At 36.8% G+C, this 22,207-nt stretch overlaps 2 protein-coding genes across 2 annotated transcripts; both read left to right on the top strand.

Moving 5' to 3' along the window:
- Positions 1 to 2,640: 2,640 nt before the first annotated feature.
- On the top strand, positions 2,641 to 5,686 carry fxyd11 (FXYD domain containing ion transport regulator 11; the record flags this gene model as incomplete). Its single annotated transcript, XM_084385458.1, has 6 exons — positions 2,641 to 2,728; positions 4,615 to 4,659; positions 4,902 to 4,934; positions 5,075 to 5,089; positions 5,482 to 5,556; positions 5,658 to 5,686. Exons 2-6 carry the CDS (start codon positions 4,626 to 4,628, stop codon positions 5,684 to 5,686), a joined length of 186 nt encoding a protein of 61 aa, XP_084241584.1. The 5' UTR covers positions 2,641 to 2,728; positions 4,615 to 4,625.
- A 1,048-nt stretch (positions 5,687 to 6,734) lies between these two features.
- On the top strand, positions 6,735 to 19,848 carry fxyd3 (FXYD domain containing ion transport regulator 3). The gene is made up of 8 exons (XM_084385457.1): positions 6,735 to 6,934; positions 16,882 to 16,932; positions 17,146 to 17,181; positions 17,317 to 17,340; positions 17,423 to 17,497; positions 18,113 to 18,149; positions 18,270 to 18,313; positions 19,145 to 19,848. Exons 2-8 carry the CDS (start codon positions 16,899 to 16,901, stop codon positions 19,162 to 19,164), a joined length of 270 nt encoding a protein of 89 aa, XP_084241583.1. The 5' UTR covers positions 6,735 to 6,934; positions 16,882 to 16,898; the 3' UTR covers positions 19,165 to 19,848.
- The last annotated feature ends 2,359 nt before the right edge of the window (positions 19,849 to 22,207 follow it).

Genomic DNA, 22,207 nt, shown 5'->3' with positions numbered 1-22,207 from the left:
TTTTATTTTATAAGATATATACAATTATTTTATAGGATACTGTGAACCCAAACAAATTATGTGGAACCAGTGTCCATAATTCATTTCCATAATTTTTCAGTGTTTAAAGAAAAAACTTTCACATTTAGTTTATAGTCTGGTCTTAAAATTCAAAGTCATTCAAAGAACATTAAACTGCATTAGCTCTTATCATTTTGCCAGTCTTGGTTTGTGTGACAGAATTTTTTTTTTTTTTTTCAACACAAATAATGATGAAAGAGTCACGTAAGCTGTGGATTCACTGACAGTTTTTCCATGTGACATCTTTCAGATGACTGCGTTTGCTGGAGATGCCCTAGAGAGCAGCTCCTCCCTGACTGCCTGTTCACTCTTAAATACTGTGGTTAGGAAATATCATTTCTTCTGTAATGGTGCAGTAGGGCAGATTTTTGTTCTCACTGTGAATGACTGTAATTGGTACAGTAAAAAAATAATAATTCCACCTATTGCTGGACTTTATCAGAGCTTGTAGTGAGATTACTACAAGTAGACTACATTATTTTGTTGTTGTTCAAAGTTTTCTTTGCAGTGATTAAGATGATTCTTCAAGTGCACACCCTTAAAAAGGGACATTACTTTGCTTATAATCACTCATTTGGTTAATTGCCTTGATGCATTTCCAGATATTTTAGCTTGTGAACATCTGCAAATGTGCTAAATTTTGGCAACGCACAATTAATATAAAATTGAATGCATAATATTTTCCAGACTGCCAAAACATAATTATGTATATATATATATATATATATATATATATATGCAGTACCTTGCAAAAGTATTCGTACCCCTTCTTTCTTTTTCATATTTTGTTGTTGCAGACTGATTAAAGTGACCCCCCCCCCCCCCCCCCCCCCCACACACACACACACACATTAATCTACACTCCATTCACCATAATGACAAAGCAAAAATCTGATTTGTGATAATTTTAATTTATTAAACATTAAAAAACACTGAAATAATTACATTGCATAAACATTCATTCACTTTTCTTGGACACTTGAAATTTATAGATCAGGATCATCCCCATTTCACTTGTAGATGTTACTTTGAGTAGTTAACCAGTGCAAATTAAACTGAATGGGTATAATTTGGAAAGGCGAACACCTCTCAATAAAAGGTCTTGCAGCTGAAAATGCATATCAGAGCAAAAACCAAGCTATGAGGTCAAAGGAAATGCCTGTAGAGCTCAGAGACAAGACTGTGTCGAAACCTGCTGCATTGTAGGTTCACAGAAGCATGCAGCCTCCATAATCCTTATTGGAAGAAGTTTTGTACAACCAGTTGGGCCAGTTGCATAAACTTTGCCACTATCTTAAGAAGACTGTGTCTAAGAACTAGTTTGACCAACTAGCAGTTAGACAAGTGATGATCAGTTTTACTTTTCCAATTCAAATTAGACCGATCTACTCTTTTATGTAACTGGCTTTAAAAAGTAAGGACCAATTTTGAAGAAAAAAAATTAGATGACTAACTTAAGACTAGTCTAAGCAGTTTATGCAACCGGCCACAGGACTCTTGCCTCCTGGCCAGACTGAGTGATCGATGGAGAAGGGCCTTGGTTAGAGTGGTGACTAAGAAGCTGATGGTCACTCTGTTACATGATCATACAGGTATATGGAGATGGGAGAAAATCACAGAAGGACAAACATGACTGCAACACTCCACTGATCTAGGCTTTATATGAGAGTGGCCATACTCAAGCCTCTCCTCAGTGTGGACACATTAAAACTGGGGTACTGGGGGACTCGTCAGAGAAGGAAAGCAGATGTTTAAACCTTGTCGCACCATACCCAAAAAGGCTTGAAGGTACTTCAAGTTAATGGTACAAAAAACATATGCAATGTACTTATTTCAGTTTTTCCTTTTTAATACATTTGCAAAGTTGTCACAAGTCAGTGTAGATTGATGTAAAAAAAAACAAAAAAAACATTTAAAGTAGTGTAACAAAGCAGCAACATGACTAAACATGGGAAAAAATTAAGGGGTACGAATACTTTCACAAGGCACTGTATATGTATATATTCATATTCTTATATTTTTTTTGATAAATATAATATCAAAATGACTTGAGGCCATTTACAGAATCTCAAATCTCATAAATATATATAATTTTATAATAAACATGTTATATATACATATACATATCATTACATATATTGTAAAAAATTTATATATTATATAATTATTATTAAAAAAGTATATTCTTATATATTTTTTCATGTTTTTTGTTTAATATACATTTAGTCATATATTATATAATGACATATATTGTAAAACATATTTACATATAAAAATTATACTTTTTTCATGATTTTTTTTTTTTGCCCATAGTGTCACATTACTGTTGACTGTAGCGTAAAGGACATTCGCTTTAATACCTCTAGTAAAGAACATTTAAAGGACATTGATTTGTGTACTCATGCTGGCCTCCATCTTAAACAGCTTTTAAGCTGTGTAATTCATCAACACACAGGTCATGTTTTGGGCTAAACAGTGGGACAGGATGACGTGTTGCACACACCCGAAATTCATCGATCTGATATGCTGTGCTTTGTTTATGTGTATACAGTAAGGAGGAGTTATTTTTAAAGGTTATAGAAAAGACAGAAAGGTTGTGAGTTTACCCTACCTGAGGAGCATCATCAAACATCTACCGCCTCGGAGAGCCATCAGTTCCTCTGCTAAGGTAAGATGATGCTCATTTTATATAATGGATTGTGCTAAATGTGACATGGGAATGATGCAATGAAGAACTACCTCCTGTAATGCTATTGATTTAGCTTGCATGCCAGTTAGGATCTTTAGAAATGTTTCATTAATGTTTGATTCAGTGCCATTTATGATTAAATACATAATCCATGGTCTAAGTTATTAATTTAACTAAAGATTAACAATGATTAGATAAAGATTCTCTCTCAGAATCAGGTCGAAAGCTGAAGGTGACCCCATTGCTTTTTTGATATGTGGACATTTTGAGAACTGGCTGGCTGGACAAGGTGTAGGTGATCATATGAGAACTGAATCAGTCCAATTCAAGAATGATCTGAATCAACTGATTCATAGAAAAGACTCAACAATTTGGTTATTTATTGGTATTGATGATTCCATAAAGAACCTCCAAAAAACCTTTCCACTTCTCAAAGGTTCTTTAGATTATTAAAATGTTCAACTTTGGGAAACTAAAAAGGGTTCTTCTTTGGCATCACTGTGAAAACCCCCCTTTGAAGCCTTAATTTAAGGCTTAATTTTTTAAAAGATAATCATAGTAATTTTTAGACTATAAGATGCATTAAAGGAAAATGAAAATTCTGTCATCACTTACTCACCCTCAAGTTGTTTCAAACCTGTGTGAATTTCTTTCTTCCTCTGAACACAAAAGATATTTTGAAGAATGTCGGTAACCAGACAGTTGACGGACCCCAGTGACTTCCATAGTATTTTTTTTCATACTATGGAAGTCAATGGGGTCCATCAACTGTCTGGTTGCCGACATTCTTTAAAATATCTTCCTTTGTGTTCAGCAGAAGAAAGAAATTCACACAGGTTTGAAACAACTTGAGAAAGAAATAGCGTATCATCTAGACATCGGTCAGGGCACGTATGTGGTCAGTGAGATCAAGAAAGTGCTGATTTACTGATCCAAAGCACTCTAAGATGATTCCATAACCAGAGGAGGTGGGAGGGCAAATTTTCCAAAACACCTCCAGGCGTTCAAGGGTACACCAGCAGTGTCCTGCGTCCCGACTGCGTTGACCCGTCGTTTCTATGTTTACTTTTAAAACACGAGCGCTGATTTCTCTCAGCTGCGTTTACAGCTGGAGTTTCTTAACAAACATTCTGCGTCTCACCACTGACCTGAACATGGGAAAGAAACATAGTAGATCTAATTATAAGTGCTGCAAGTAGCCGATGCTGACTTTGTTAGTGATGTATACTGAAAATGATTTCAAAATAAATCATTATTATGTTTTTAATCTTTAAGTGTTTCTGTAAAATAGTTGTAATTTTGTCATTTACTCAATCTCTCGATGTTCAAACCTGTATGACTTTTTTCCATGGAACATACAGTAAACGTTGGCCATTCTTTTCAATATAATGAAGCTGAATGGGGACTGAAAAAAAACCCCACCATAAAAGCATCATAAAGGTCATACAGCATGAGCGCTGTCTTCTGAAGTCTTGTGAAAGCTTTGTGTAAGAAACAGAGCTAAATTTAAGTCGTCATTCACTTATAATTAACCATTACAGTGGGCTGACCGGACAATTCAGTAGGTGATTATAAGAGAACTGAATCAGTCTGATTCAAGAAGGATCTGAATCAACTGATACATGTTAAACATTATTACTTCTGACACTGTTATGAAGTTATGACTGCATCAGAGAGATAGTGCAGCTTGAGAAACAAGTTGTATGGATCACTTTTATGATTAGTTTATTTGTCATTTTAGAGCCCCAGTCATCATGAGTAAATGACAGAATTGTATTTATTTCTTTATTTTTGGTGGATATATATATATTTTTTCTAATTTATTGTGTGTATGTGTGTGTGTGTGTGTGTGTGTCCTTGACCAGGAGGGGTTAAAATGAAGAAGCTCACAGAACTAGTTCTCCTTACAGGTAAGTCATGACTATATGTACACAGTAAAGGTCACACACAGATCTGTGCCCTTGGGCCTGAAGGTCAAACATTCAAAAGAGACTATCCGTCCACATTTACAGTATACATGGACTTAGTGATTTGATGGAACATGCTTTTAGTAAATTATGGTTAGCAATACAGTATATTTATACTTGTTAATGTCAGTAATTATCTCCCTCTTTGTGTGTGATTTGTCACATATCTTTATTTTCATCTGTAGTCCTCTTGGCACTCTTCAGTCAAGCTGAAGCAAGTAAGGCAGAAGTGTTTGTTTCTTACATTGCTATTCAACATTTGAGCTTACCAGTCTTATGCAATGAGAACATTTCTGGCAGTATTTTTGTCTGTTTTCAAGAGCAATCTAACTTTTCTTCTCTTTTTTTGCCTTTGCAGATCCTTTTGTTTACAGTAAGTATTCTGAGGCAGATGCTCATGATTTCTAATAAATAAAACATAATAAATATAATAAATATAAAATAGCTGTGTGTGTGTGTGTATATATATACACACACATATACACACAGATATTATATATTTATTAACACACATTATATTTAACGCACACACACACACACACACAACATATTTTTAAAAAGTATGTTAGATGTGATTAATCGTGATTAATCGATTTGACAGCACTAATACACATACAGACAAACGCACACATTTATAATAGTATTATTTATAGTTAATAGTAATACATAAATATAATAAATATACATTTATTAAAACATTCATTTTTAATATAATTTTTAAGCTATATTAAAATTGGCTAGACTGCTGACTGTTGCACTTTTTAGACTATGAGGCACTGAGGATCGGGGGTTTGGTCTTCACAGCCCTGCTTGTAGCAGGAGGGGTTACAGTTTTGTGTTGTAAGTAGCTCCGAATTTTTACACGCATTTTCTACCTAACGAAAACCTTATGTTTGACTTTATATACTCACAGAAAGAGTAACAGATTGTTCTCTTCACAGGGGGGCAGTGCAAACAAAAAAGAAAGTAGGTCACTTACACTTTAACATCTCAGTGAAATGATGCAATCTTGAAATCAAAATTTATCATTAAAAGAAAAAACTTTTTTTGACAGGGACGAACAAGATGCAAGCAAAATCTAAGGATCAGGGACTTCATCCGCTGAAACTTTCCATTGGATATTTGATCAAGTAGAAGACTTGAAACTACAGATGGCTAACTAGCTCCACTTCTCACTTGTACTTTATTTCAATGTAGTTTTTCCATTGTTTCAAGATTTTTCAACCATTTAATTTATTCATTAATCACAGTTCCTGCCCAAAAAAAAAAAAAAAACTGAGCTGCTGTTATTTTCAATCTGTAGATTTATACTATACATTTTCAGTAATCTCTCCAAGTGGCGCTTTAATAAAGATTCTCAGTTATGGGCCTGCAAAAAATGCATTTGGGAGTAATTTTTTATGCCTGAGGTTATTTTGGCTGAGAGATGTTCAAACACTGGCTGGCCTTATGCAAGATAAAGCTGAAATGTCTTTTTTTCCCATAGGTGGTCTGGATAACTTTTATAATACATTGACTTAAATGCTGGAATGCATAATTGAAGCATGGGGGGAATGCTAAAATAATAATAATAGCAGTTAATTTCTATATTAATTTTACCTGTTCTGTTCCTCAGTGTTGTACACTCCTAAAAATAAAGGTTATTTAATCACATCTATGATTCCATGAAGAACTTGTAATATGGAACCTCGGCACGAAAGGTTCTTTATGGTGAAAAACGGTTCTTTACACTAAGAAAAAAATTGTTATTTTAAGAAGTGTCCACTGAAAGGTTCTCTGAGGAACGAAAAATGAACATTGCTGCAAAAAACACCCATTTGGAACATTATTTTAAAGGGTGTACACTGTAAATAATCCATAGAAAAATGTATAATGTTCTGGCAGAAAATTACCAGTACTGCTTCAGCTAAGTTTATTAACATTTCCTGCAAATGCAATGCATTTTTTTTTAGAGCCAGTGTGAATCATTGTGTCCACACTGTAGAATCAATTTAGCCTGAGCGTGCACGACAAACTAAAAACTATCAGAGTTGCTCTCCCAGAGAAAAGGATCCTTCATTCAAAACTCAACCCACTCGGACTGAGCCAACCTGTTGAGCGGATTGTTTAGGGTGTTGGTTTAAGTCTGTCTAGATCACATTTTTACGTGTGTTTAGGGTGGTTCCTCCACAACCACATTTCAAACTTCAACGTTTCAGTTTCTTTCTCCTTGATAAAGGTGAGTAATCAATTCTGGACACCATTTTAATATTTGTATACTGAAACATATGTTATGGCTGATGGATTTAGTCAAGTTCATTGTATTAAAATATGATAATTAAGCATTCAGAAACTTTTTAAGGGCTTTTGACGACACACTTTACTCTGTGTTTAATGTGGGATCTTTGTATCCTTTTACATACTTTCCATCTGTTTGACAATAACATTTATTTTATAAAAGAAAAAAGTATACATATCGAATAATAGTTATACTAAAAAGTACCTAAAATTTCAAGATGAAAAAATATATAGATAATCAGACATTATTTGAGTAAAGAATTAGGGAGACCACTAATGAAAATGCACTTTTTCTTTGCATTTTTCTAATTTAATACTAATTTAATTTTGAACATTATGCAGAACAATACAAGTGAAAACTCAAATTGAAATATATATATCAATTTTGTATTTGGTTCCTCCCCCTTTTGCTTTAATGACTGCGACAGTGGAGTTGCATGAGCAAAATATGATCATTGTTCTCCAGCGAGCATCTTGTGCTTCTATAAAAGCAAGAACCGTCTATACAAGAGAGTTCATATGATCAGTGTTGCAAAATTACTTAGACATTTCTTTTTCATTTTATGTTAGCTTTGGGGGGGATGGGGGGGGGGGGGGGGGGTGTCAGTTTTACATTTATTAACAAAACAAAAACAAAAAAAATCCAGGTTTTCAAGGTGGTCTCAGACTTGGACCTCGCTGTTTGAGTTAGTTTTCCTCCAGTGATTTGGAAACTGGAATGTCAAGCGGCTTCACTGTGGAGAGCAGCTGCGCCCTTGATCACCGCGACTTTTAAAGATCACAGGCACATAAATTCTTTGCTGAACATACCAGCCTGTAAATAATCCCTTCTTCATTTAATATTATTTGAACAAAATCCAACTGTGCTTTGTATGACAGAAACCTACAACATGTAGAAATATATTTACTATGTTTATAATACTTGGTGCTTTTAATACTATTGGTATTATTATTTTAGTTTTCTGGACTAAGTGTTGCGACTGTACGTTTGATTCATTTAGTTTACTGAGAGATCTTAGAAAGTGTATCTTTGTGAACATCTGAATAAGGAACATGGAGGCTTAATCATGAGCTGGCTGTGAATATGGAAATGTTGATGAAATCCAGTCGTTCACGAGTAAACAAGTCTAATGTGGTGTTTAAAGATGGAGATGCATCCTGACAGCCCACCGTCTCAAAACTGGTTAACCTCTTTTATCACAAAATAAGGAAACGTGGTGTGAAAGGATTCCATTTGCTCATTGGCATATTTTCAGCATGTTGGCTTTATTGCATGATCTGCTTATGGAAACAGACGTTTGTTAGCTGAAGGGAGCACAAGGACAGCACTACATTAACCACTTGAAAGGGCGGGATTGTGGTTTTTATAACAGTGATTCATTTCAACAGAATGTCTTGTTCCTTCCTGCGTCACTCTGGACAGCAAAGAGCTTGAAAGCACTGTGAACTTCAATACAAATCTAGTTATATATTGAGGACTTTTCTGGAGTGGTTTGTCTGTAAAAACACTGTTGAACTACATGGTTTTACTTTACCTCCATTTTAAACGGCCTGTGTTACCAAAGGGCATCTGTCAGCGTGTTTGTGCTGGAGTGTATAATCATACAATACTTCAAAGTTCACAGCCTGTTCTCAGGGGTGGAATTTCGTTCCTAATATAGCTGCAGTCTGGATTCCTGTGTACATGGCGTGCATCCTTTGTTTGCCATGTGATTGAGTCAAGTTCTCTTATATGGAGTGCGGGGTGTTTGGAAAAAGTAGGTGAGGCTTTAGTACACTGACCACTCACACACATATATGTGTATTGCTTGCTTTCTTTCTCTTTTTCCTATCCGCAGTAAACATGGTCATTTATTTATTTTATTAATTTTTTATGTAATATCACCACTATTATATGCCCATGTATCTGTTTATTTATATGCCTATTTGTCTTCTGATTGGGTGGATATTACAATCTAAAAAGATTTAGTGGTCTTTTAATGGTCTAACCATTTTCACGAGTTCACATGTTAATGAAATCTGATGTAAAATTATAATGCGTATTTGGCTTGCTGTCCGGGGGGAGGGCTCCGAGCTCGGAATTCGGCCCGACCCCAGAGTACTCCCCCCTATGAATGTATAGATCATAGGTAGCTATCTATGAGTAGACCCAGCCGAATGTGAGGTGATGGGGTGGTGGCGGGATGCTGAGAAATTTGTCATGAGACAGGAGGTAAGGGAAGGCTTTATTTATACTGGCTTCTTCTTGTGCTGATTGGATGATTACCTGAACATGCTCCTCCCGAACTTTGTTACATAAAACTTCATTTAATCACAAATCACTGCTCAGGAAACTAGCAAGAATTCACAAATACTTTAGATAAAGTAACTTAGTGCAGAATAGCCTTCCCGACTTGCAGACAGTGTTGTTCCACTCAATGTCAATGGCTTCAAACCATTCTTTGGTAGTTGAAAAATGTTTCCCAGTTAGTTTGAGTTTAATGTGAGACCAAATATTCACTATAGGGCTCAAATCTGGACTCTGACCAGGCCAAAACACCAGCCTGATGAACTTGTTCTCAATCCACTTCTTGGTTGTCTTTGTAATTTGGGCAGGAGCATTGCTGAACAATAACATCTGATCATTACTCATTTGTGGGAAGCAAGCTATTCTGCAATATTCTCCTGTACTCCAAAGCATTAAATGATTTTTCACAGTGAAGCATCTCACCAATACCAGCAGCTAAAAGGCTCCTCACACAATGCCACTCTTCCTGCATGCTTCACTGTGATAGAGATGCATTAATATTATATTTCTCAGCAGATTTTTGAAGACACCGCTCTGGAGCATCACCACGCAACTCGTGTTTCATTGTGATTGATCACTCCACAAACAACTTCCCATGTTCTGCCAAAAACTTCAGTCTGATGATTTTTAAGTAGTGCATTTGCTTCGATTTTGCTAATTTCATGACCAAAAATTTGTAGTTAAGACAATTTAAAGCTTAGTGTTTGTTTAGCCATTTTGGGCTTGAGTGTGTATGTATATACCATGTTTACTGCGGATAGGAAAAAGAGGAGCTTAAATAAGAAACCAAAAAAAGGAACAATGTGCGTGTGGCACTGCCTGCCAGCTGCTACTTCAACATAATTCTCTCCTTTCTTCAACACAGAACACACTCCACCTCCACACCAGCTGTTGCTCGCAATAATTACTAGATCGATCAAATTAGTGCAGAGAAGGAGGCGTGTCCATCAAATGTATATCAAACAGATAGCTTGCTGCTCACACCAGTATAGGGCAGATGCAATGCTTTTAACCCTAATTTTTTCATTCAGTGTTTAGCTATACAACTTCAATTCATGTGCAGAACTGTAAATAACTGCCTCTATACTGACTTTGGTCAATAAACCAGTAGGAGACATGATCTAAATATAAAAAATATAATTAGGAGAGAGAAGTGTAGGACTGACAAGTGTGTTTACTAATTAGTGTCTGCTAGTGAGCTCTCATCCAGACAGAGCCATTTCTGCACTCTATTCAACTCACCACCATGATGCTATGGGTTGCCAGGATGTTGCAGAGGTGTTTATGAATGATTTTTTGCAGGTTGCCGTGTGGTTGCTATCTCTGGTCTACGGTGTTCTGGGTGGTTGCTCATTGGCTATCTGCTGGACGAAGTCAAAAGCACAAAATCATGAGTTAGATCACTTGTCTTAAAGGAATGAAAATTATCCTAGACTTTCTTCTTTCAGCCAAACACAATCATAGTTATATTAAATAATATCCTGGCTCTTCCTAGCTTTGCAATGGCATTGAAAGTTTTTGAAGCCATAAAAAGTGCATCCCTCAATCATAAAAGTAATCCATATGACTCCAGTGGGTTAATAAATGCCTTCTGAAGCAAAGCGATGGGTTTTTGTAAGAAAAATATCCATATTTAAACTATAATCACTGGCTTCTGGCAACGGCCGTACACTTGTTCATGCTTCACAAACTCGGGCACTATTCAATGCCATTACAAGAACCAGGCTATTATTTCAAATATCTCTGATTGTGTTCAGCTGAAAGAAGAAAGTCATATACACCAAGGATGGCTTAATAGTGAGTGGTGGGGTAATTAACATTTTTTGGGTGAACTATTCCTTTCAAAAACAACATTTATTAAAATATCGGTTAATATCTGTTTATGAGGTAAGAAAAATACATTTTTGCAGTGCACAACAAGTCACAATTTTAGTAGCTCAAACTGTGCAGGGCGAGTTATTCAGCAAAATGTAATACCTCTATGGTTAGGGCGGGGGTTGTTAAAATAACTCAACTATGACAAGTTACAAGCAAACACAATACAGGACTAAAGTATTGACTTGCTCAGACACGGAGAGTGAGCGATATTCCTTGGTTATCTGGTTTGAATATCTCATTTCCTGAATGAGGATTTAATGTTGCACAAGAGGAGCAAAAAGGGTTGAGAGACATTATTGTTTCTAGAATGAATGAACTATGGCAACTGCAAAAAAAATAAAGAAACAAGGCATTACATTGAAAGAGGGGAGGTCGGTTTGTAATGTGAGATGAGGAAGTGATGTTGGACACAATTCCTCATTCTTTCCCATGACTCACTCACTGGCAAGCCAACGTGACCGTACCAGATCACAGGACTTTCATTATTATCTTCGTGCACCCTGGGTGATTCTGCTGGCAGGAGGGTGCTAAAACGTCCAGACTGTCCAAGCCTAAAACAAGAACAGTGAGATGAAACTCTCTCTCCTTTTCTCTCAGTTGTACAGTAACATGATGAGCTTTAAGAAGATTGTGAAATACCCAGAAACAGGTTTTCTTGCCAGATCTTTGCACTGCATGGTACTGATAAAATAACTATTTGTCGTTTCACTTATTGGTTGCCCTAGTGAAAAAACCTATATCAAAATGTATTTAAAATACATTTATTTCATACTGAGTATAAATCCATTAACAAATTTACTGACATATCGCTTGAGACTTACTGATATAAATATTATAATTAAACTTTATTTGGAGTACTTCTTTACTGCACAACTGCATGATCACTGTATAATGTCAGTCTTTAAATGCAAGATATTTAAAGTGTACCTAAAGTATACTTGCAATAGTTCCACTTTAGCATGATGAAATATACTTAAGTATATCTTTAGTTGAACTTCAGCACTATTTCTAGATAAAGTGCAAAATTAGTTGTTCTAATTTAGCAGACTTTAAAGGGATAGTTCACCCAAAAATGAAAATTCTGTCAGTAATTACTCACCCTCATGTTGTTCCAACCCCGTAAGACCTTCGTTCATCTTCGGAACACAAATTAAGATATTTTTTGATGAAATCTGAGAGCTGTAGGCTGATAGGCTTCTATGGGATCGAAACTTGCCGGCCCAGAAACGTTAGTAAAGACATCGTTAAAATAGTCCAAGTGACTAAAGTGGCTCAACCATAAGTTTATCAAGCGACGAGAATACTTTTTGTGCGCAAAATATCAAAACAAAACTAACGACTTAATTCAACTATTCATTTTCTTCTGTGAGGGCCTCTGAATGAATTCACATAGTCTAACAGCGCAGCGCTTCTGGGTTGTACATCACCACGTAGGCTCACTATTGGCCGACCAAACTCTTAATTTGTGTTCCGAAGATGAACGAAAGTCTTACGGGGTTGGAACAACATGAGGGTGAGTAATTACTGACATAATTTTCATTTTTGGGTGAACTAAGGTGTATCAATTTAGTATACCAAAAGTTGCCTACAATGGCAGGGTATTTATATTAAGTAGCCTACATAAATATGTAAATTATACTTAGGATAAAATACATGTATTTCATATACATTTTGGTATATTTATTTTTCACTAGGCTGTAGAAGACATTACAGAATGTTATGAGCGTACTACTAAAGGAGCCTATGATTATTTATTTTTTCAGGAAAAAAACAACTTTAAATGAGTTGTTAAAAAATAAAATTCCATCAGTATAAGTAGAACACTTTAAGAAAGTACACTCGAAATCGTGCTGTTTAGACAAACAATATGACAGGTAATATTTATTTTAAACAATAGTTAAAGAAACAAGAATATTGAGTAACTTACATATGAGACATGACAGTAACGTTACTGTACTCATTCCAATGAAACTAGTTTCAAAGGAATCCAAAAAGAGCAAGTGAACCTGAATGAATCATTGGTTGAGAATGATTCAGTGACTTGCTAATAATACCCAACTTAAACTTACTTACTTACAGTCACATGTCGCCACCTATTGGTTTAATTATATAATTTGCAGAAAGAATCAATGAAGAAAAAAAAAAACCACTATGAAAGCCCAAGATGTCCGTCAGACTTCGTCTCAAACGAGAAAACACGGACGGAGTAAGAGTGATTAAAAAAGCCTGCGAAGCTGTTTTGGTAGGCTACAGACCAACAGCGCAACTGCGAGTGTGATATTGCTCTTATAAACCATTTCAGTAAACAAAAATATTGATTAACTTACATTTTTGACACAATATTGCCTTGTGTTTATCTGTTTTTGATTCGCCCAAGTATATAGTTCCGGACATTGGACAAAACAACAACAGAATGTATGTGGCGCGTCCTGGCAACAGACAGCGGTGTCAGTTTCGATCATAGACTGTGGTTTCGATCATAGAAATGTATACACATAGAATTCAAATTTGACAGCTCTAGACACATCACCGCGCCTGCCATCTTGGAACGGTCAGCGTGTCGTCACTCACAGTAACAATCAATGTGATGGGTCGGTTATGAACGATTCGTTCATTTTGACCTGAGTTGTCTCAGAGAGTGATTCGTTCATTTTGTGTTGACCGCGCATGCGCAATATCCTATCGGTTCTGTACAGGGAACAGAAATGATTAGTTCATCTCTCGAGTCTTCGGGTTTGGGTCCGAGTCTTTCGTTCTTCCTGTCAGTCCCATAGAGGCTATGCAAGGGGGTAATCGTTCAGCCGGAAACTGAAGCTTCCCCGGGGGCCGCCATTGATTAGCAGACCATCACCTGCTGTTAGCATTCCATTGACTCCCATTCATTTTGGCGTCACTTTGACAGCGAATAACTTTACATCTGAGGCGTTTAAAGACTCCATTTGTCCATTATTTATTTCTAAAGAAACACGAAAATGTATAAAAGGCTCCATTACCTTCAATCTTACGTTATGGCCCCGTAGAAGCAGTTTTTGTAAAAATAGGCTAACGATTGTGTCATAACCACGCGACTCTCTGTCGCACAGTAGAGAAATTACCATATAGACAGGAGGAGAAGCTCGCGGGCAGTCGGGGGGACGTGGAGGCAAAATGACAAAATAATTCATCAAAATACTTATCAAAAGTTGCTCCTGCTCCTAGCTCATGGACACCTCCTACTCACACTCTCCGTCTCTGCAAGTTTCAGAAGGGAATGATTCAGATTTCTCTTGGCACAGCTAAGACAGACGGGTTGCTCACGTCACATCTATGTCGTCAAGCTCAGTTTGAGTCTGCGCAGTACGCTCAGCCATCAGGAAGTGAGTGCTTCTAATTGACTTCACTTTTCTCCATTGAATCCAATGGGGTCGCTGTGTCCATTTCTTTTACTGTCTATTAGCTATGCTGTCGGTACCGGAAAGAGAAATGATTGGTTCATCTCTCGAGTCTCGACTCGAACCCGAAGTCAATTGACTCGAAACGAAACTTGAACGAGATTCAAAGACCCGAGTCAGTAAAATGATCAGAACTTCCCACTGCGTATCTTCTGATTGTAAATCTGCTGAGATTTAAATTCCCGAAGAAATGTGATGACCTTTCACAGGTGAAAATGTGTTAGTCTGTGTTTTATATGTATTCACTAATATTACAGGTTTAATACGGTGGTCTTTTTGTTTTTATGTTGTGTTTGCTGACGCCTTCGTCTTATTGTATTGTGTTAGTTTAGCAAAATCATCTGCTGAAGTCTATTGCAGATATAGATATTCATGCATGCGTCTAACTACAGTTGCAGATGCACAGTCAATGAGTAGCCTATGGGGTCTCTGTGGAACAAAAGTGGGCGTTTCTAAATTTGTGGGTGTTTTCAAACTGGTGGGTGTTTATAAATCATGCAATGAAAATTATGCCCTTCATCTGACCCCTCTGTTTATGGCCTCGCCCACTGATCTGGTACCTTCTATTACTGTCCTGCAGAGACCTAGATACTTGCAGTCAACTTGCTCTTGAGTGTCACAGACCGGTGTTTTGACCGTTCTAATATGGCAGACGGCTTTTAGAAACAGTCTCTAATGAGGCATCTATGTAATATATCTATGGTTCAGTCCTCCAGAAATGGGGACTGAAATATTGCAACAGAAAGCTCTGACTGTTAGTTTGTAGTAGTCACCAAGTCTGCCAAGCAACACGTTTTTTTTTTTTTTTTTTTCATGTGAAAGTAATACAGTTTTGCACTATATATTTCCAAATGTAGCCAACATTCAAGATCTGAACTTTCAGTATATTTAAATACACCATCAGACTAGCACCTGTTTGCAAATTTCATGTTCTACACACAAGCTATTTTGACTTGATTTACATAAACAAATTGATCAGGCACCCATGCTTAAGAACATAAAATGATGTAGGCCTGCTATAAAAACACATTTAATCCATGTTTACAAGAAGAAGGAAATGGGATAATTCATGTGCAAGATAATAAGGTATAAAACAGACACAAGGGATTTATTAAACCTCTCTGAAAAGCTCTTAACTGCTGCCTTGTTCGCTGCTCACGCTGACAACGGCTTCTCTGATCAAAGGGCTGAAATACTGGACTTTATTTTGTCTCAGCACGTCTCTGGTGAACCCATTACTTTTCTCCTTTTCTGCTACCATGCTTGGAAGCTGAAGGTGGAGCGTGTTACATCATCTCGTGCTGGTAGGGATGGCCACAGCATTCCCTCTGGTCTCTCGGAGACGAAATGGAAAATCCCAGCTAAGCTTTGGATTGGTGCTCCAGCGTGTTTCCACAGTGCACCTTTCATTAAGATGTAGACGTAAATATGCATTTGTCAGATCATGTAAACCTCCAGCACAAAGGTCGTCTTTTATATGAAAGGGTTTAGCGTCTTGATGTGTGTTTCCTAGCAGCTGTTTTGTTGGTGTATGAACATTTGGTTGCTGAGATGTTCCAGGCTGTTGTTGACATCTGATCCAGGTCTGCTTTGTGTTCTCAAGAGCTGCTATTTGTTGCTCCAGTATGTTTAATCAGATCAGATGCATTGGCAAGGATTGTGAAGATTTGATTTTACCCCATTTTTGTTGAAGTGAAGCTGGCAGAGGACAATAATTCAGGCATTAAGGGGATTCATGTTATATTTAGAGCATAAGTGGATTGCAAAGCACAATGGGAATTTGCTCTGATGTAGCAAGCAGAGACATGATATGTTTTCCAACACTAACTGAATTATTACATGTGTTTTAATGTGAAAATCTTAAACTCACATTAACAATCCATTTTACTTTACTGCAGTCTGACTTATGTCCGAGAGAAAAAGGATAATCATTGAGAAAATGTAGGGAGGGACTTTATTTTATTCTTCTGAAGATGATTGAATCATAAAGTCAGGTGGCTGGAGGGGAAGAAAAGGGGAAAAGGGTTTGGTGAAAACAGAGAAAATGGATTAAAAGTAAAAAATAAAATAAAAAAAATAACAAGATATTGACGCATCATAAGGCCTGCAACATGCATTAAAGGGTTAGTTCAATCAAAAATGAAAATTCTGTCATCAATACTCACCCTCATTCATTTTTGGGTGAACTATCCCTTTAAGAAAGTAAATTAGTGATAATTTTATGAAGAGCAGATGCATCTTTATTACCTGTATGTTTAATTTTTTCATGGCAAACCTAATTTTGTATTGCAGGTTACAATTACACCGTCATGATGAAGACTTTGGCACTAGTTTTCTTGACACGTGAGTTTTTTTTTTTTTTTTTTTTGCATTTTCTGAAATCTTTGGTTTTAAAAATACTTGCTTGTTGTCACGTCTCTGACCATAGAAATGTAAATTCATTAAGGTGCATTTATCTGTATAGACCACAAGTAGCTATAAATAATAATAAACACACACATGTGACCGTACAATCTTTGGATGTTATGTTGCTAATATACTCTGTTATTTTTGTAGTTTTTTCCCTTGTGTTGGCAGAAGGTCAGAAGACAAGTAAGAGATTTCACTTTTCAATTACACTGTTTCTTTTTGTTTCTGTTCTCATCCTTATGCTAAAATAATTGTACACAATGTTACATGCACTTATTAATGTTTTTTTACATTTTTTTTTTGGTTTGGGATTTGCAGCAGAGGACGACCCCTTCTCTTTTGGTTAGTTGCAAACATTTAGTTAAAGCGTCCTTAAGATCATCTCACATTTTCTTTAATTGTCATTTATTCTGTCTTTCACTAGATTATCACAGACTTCGAGTTGGAGGTTTGATCTTGGCAGCAGTTCTGTGTCTGATTGGTATTACTATTCTCCTAAGTGAGTTTGACCAATATTCTGACAAGATTTAAGATATATAGGCTTATCTTTTTGTATGTTACATAGCCTAGTTAAACCGTTAGATGGCGACAAAAAAGGTTGCCAGGTCTGCGCAACAAAACTAGCCCAATGGCCTAAAACTTTAACAAATTGTACAGTAATATTCTTTGGCAGAAGTAGGAGTATTATGCTAGTATCGTTCCGAATTCAATCAGTTTGAATCATTCGCCCAGTTTGTTCAAAAACACCAAATCATTTACAAACAAAACACCACTACTGTTTTTGGCGATGATGTTTAGAACTGTTAAGTATTTTTTTATTAAACTGGCAATACTGTGTCTAAAATATAAGTTACTCAATATTAACTTCTTGATTATTGTACTTTATAATTAATAACTGAGGCTTATTTATTATATTTTGAGCTAGCAACAACAGCAGATCCTAAATCCGTGGCATATGAAATCACTCATTGGATAGCACATAGTCCGCTGAACTGAAAATATTCAGACATGCTGATATATGGCCATATGATTTTTTTTGACATGAAATGTGACCTGGACATATTTTTGATTCAGCCAGCAACCTGTTTAACAACATCCTTTGCCATTATTACAGGTGGCCACTGCAGATGCAAATTCAACCAGGACAAAAGGTATAAAATGAATAATATTGGCTACAGCTCATTTTTATACAGTTAATAGATTCACATTGTGGTGTTTTGCTTGTATGTACATCAATATACACGTAATATATTCTCTTTTTTTTTTTACAGGAGGAGGACAGGAAGTAACGCTCAATCGATGCTCAATGACACAGGTATGACCGCCCTAATCTGCCTGTGCAACCAGTAACATGAAACCAGTGCTGGTAACCTGGTATAAATCAGAACTCCCCCACCCCCCAAGTTCCCTTATGAAACACGCCACTTATAAACCTGTGTGGTCTGAAGGCCGTGTGCACGCATGAAATCCATCTGCTAATTATTGCTGTGCCAGTTCCCTGTGATGCAGTGGGATACAGTGGGTCTGTGCTCAGTGGTGGGCCCTTATGGCCCGTCTCCACAGCACCAGTCGCATGGTTTCCAGGATGAGTCATAATATCTCCCCGGGGAGTATTTACACTCCATGATCCCTGAGGGTGGGGTTGGGAAACAGGATACAAAGATGTGCTATGTAAATGTTTTATTCAGCATCTAATTGTCTATAGTGAAGAATAAAAGAATTAGAATTTAATTTAAATTATTTAAAGGGACGATGAGTGTCAAATTTTCCTTTATCTTTTGAGATGAAAGAGTTCTTTGGACAAAGAAAACATGCTTTAATTTTAAAACCCTCAAAACTTCCCAGTGAAAAAGAGCTTCTTCTTTTTTTTAAACTAAGCTGCAAAAAAATGTCTTGCGGAGGTCTGCAACTTTCTGACATCAGACAGATGAATTGGCATGAAAAAATTAATTAGGACATTGTCGAGCCAAAGAAACATAAATAATAAAAAAATATATAATATTATAAGTTGATATTGACCACTCTCAGGCCTTCAGATAAATCGGTTCCCTCTGTGTTCTCAGTGTAAGAGACTGATCTAGATGAAAAATAATTTCATTAAATATTTAAATGTGATATTCATCTTCAATACTTTTCTATTTTACAGCAAGGGCCAGCGAATGCTAAAAACCTGCTGACCTGACCTGAACCAATCAGAGGAGACGGTCTGCCTTCCTTTTATCTCATGTGCTGGTTTATCAGAGGAATCATTTCTCTTTAAGACGAGGAACCTGATACAAAGGTTTTCTGTGTTTTCACTGCTTATCTGCTCCCAGATCATAGAGGAGGAAGGTGAAAATTCATGTACCATTTTGTTTTTTTTTAATGCCAGATGTGTCTTTGTAATGTCATTTAATATAAATCGATCACCCAAAAAAATAAATTGTTTTTTTATCCTGTCAGTAACTGTATTAAATTATGTTGGATGTAGGTGTGAAAGGGAAGGCTTTCAATGGCAGTGTCCTGATTCAGTCTCATATGGAAACCTTTAACCAAATATTTCTGTACGCTGTAGTGAATCCATCCAATATTGCATTGTTGCATTCGTGTGAAGTAGTTTACTGTTCAGACTTGCTTTGCAATTGTGTAATAGTTGAATAAGACGTATGAAAAGATCATGCTCTCAAGAAAAAAAAAAGAAAAAAAACATCGTATTTACACTGTCATGTGCTTGACTTATTTTCATTACCAGCCTATTTATCACAAACATGCTAGTAGTATTAAGAGTTTGTTTTTATCTGTTGTGTGAAAAATTGTCAGTATCATTCAAACATAAACACTAAAATAAACTAAAAGACACTTAAACAAAGAGCACCTGTATCAATGTTTTCTGTTCTCTGTCTCCAGCTGACTGACACCCTACTGTTTCTCAAAGCCTTTAGATGAGCATGTGATATGTGGATTCCCAGCAAACATTGGTCCGACGGCAACGTCGTGTCCCTGGCCAAAAATAGTCGCGGTAGGACGGCATAAATAGGTAAAAATATGTAACACAGAACATTTCCTAAAAATGCATTCAGATACATTTGTACATGTCCACAGTTCTCTGGGGTTGCATCTCTATAATTGTTATTTTGACTTTTAGCTACTTGTAGTTCAATATGTAGTGTATCGGGTGAGAGGACGTCACCTGGCGACGTCTTTTACACGTGCATTTATAGTCCATCATGACCCTCTATATGAAATCCTTGTGAAATATGCAAAAGCTGTGCTTAGCCTAATCCTTGCATGGTTAATACTGCAATAATTAATTTAATTGCCCAAGTAGTTTTTAAGAGGTTGTGAAGACGTCCACTGACGTCCTTTACACGTCTAGTCAAGGCTGTATACACGTCCACACTGACGTCTTTTACACGTCTAGTCAAGCAAGACAGAAAAAAACCCAGGAATTATCTTTATGAAATACAGATTTGTATACAAAGTAAATATATTTACTTTATCTTGTTTAAAAAAAATTATAATCACAGAGTGCCCAGTGTGGTTAAGTGATTGCAAAGCCACTGCATTTTAGTCATTATTTCAACCTGTTGAACCTGATGTATTCGTTGTTATTTTTTTTTATGGAATGTATGCATATATGTCACGGGTGACAAAATGCTGGGAAAAGCGGAACCTTTCTTTTCTCTTTCTATGTCCCCGAGGGGAGTTATTTTGGTGTAACACCTCACTCCGGTTCCGGGTGTAGCGGAGATATTGCGCAAACTAATTACAGCTGATGCACGACAGGTGTGAGGGAGAGAGAGGAGCGGTGTTTTGGTGCGTTCAAGTCCTCCTGGGAATTTCGTACGTACGAGGTGGGAAGTCGTGTTGACGACGTGAGGTGCGTTCAAGTCAGTTTCGTCGGAGCAAGATGGTGGTGTACCTTCTTTTAATGAATAACACGAAAATATAGCCAGTTTTGTGAACTCTGCTTATAGAAAATGAAGAACAAAGAATGCGCATCGGGTGTGTTTTTCTTTTTATGTTTTTAATTAACTTATGAGGCCAATGTAAATATATAATTAGTATATATATAATTGTTATATTACAAGTAGGCTATATCATATTTTGTGCAGAGAGCTTACTTTGTTATAAATGAAAAAGCCTTACAATGTCACTGCTAAACCTGTAAGTGATATATTTTACTATCACTTTGCTCAACTACAGACGTTGCATTCATTGATTCCGCCATGTTTCTCACTGACACGCCCCCAACTCGTACAGATCGGGGCTTAAAGAAAATCCCGAGCTCCCCACTGGTATTTACGACATTGTGGTGGCGTTCATGTGCATTCAACTCGTAAATACGATCTATACGAGATGACTTGAACGCACCATTTGTACAGGCTTTCCGCTTCACAAGAGGAGGATAAAAGAGCCATTCAGAGTCGAGTTGAGGTGAAGGTTGGAACTGGTAAAGGTGAAGGTTGGAACTGGTAAAGGTGAAGGTTGGAACTGGTAAAGGTGAAGGTTGGAACTGGTAAAGGCGAAGGTTGGAACTGGTAAAGGTTGATCGTGTTCAGTTGATCAGTTGTTTGGCTGGGTCTCAGTCGTTGTGTTTTGGGGTAGAAGATCTCCTGTAACTGTTGTGGAATACTACTGGATTGAACTGCTGCGTGGATCTGCTATGGAAGAGGAAGGAAGAAAGATAAGTGAATTAATTTCATCATTGAATCAAATGTAAAGCTTGAAGAAAAGACTGTGAATGTGAAATTTACTGTTGAGGAGGACATCTGTTTCAGATACATTGGAGAGGAATTGAGAGTGAATATTTCCGTTGAAATGCATGGATGAAGCGAGGCTTCTGATCAGCCCTACTGTGTGAGTGATTTGCAGTTGTTTGCCTTACCTGATGCACGTCGAATTAATGCTGTGGATTTGTAGTGAACACGAGTGCTGTGTGCTATGCTGAGAAGAGTCTTCCAACGCCTGCTTTCATTCTTGTGAGATGATCTACTGGTCTCCATCTAAATCCCAGAACGATACAACTGAACTGGTGAAGTAATGTTTTGGATTGTCCTCTCTTCCCCTGAATATTGTCGTGAAGTAATTCCTCGTTGAAGGCTCCTGATAATCCTCTCCCTCTCTCTGAAAGTTCAAGTCTCATGAAGAATCGTATGGCTGTGGAAAAGTCACAATTCCCCTCTCATGTCCTGATAAGAGAAGCCGCTGTTAAGAGAAGAAACCTTAC

This window comes from Rutilus rutilus (assembly GCF_951802725.1).
Source record: "Rutilus rutilus genome assembly, chromosome: 17".
Lineage (NCBI taxonomy): Eukaryota > Metazoa > Chordata > Actinopteri > Cypriniformes > Leuciscidae > Rutilus > Rutilus rutilus.
Note: the sequence above shows the minus strand (reverse complement) of the source record. Positions and strands in the feature narration are given on the sequence as shown.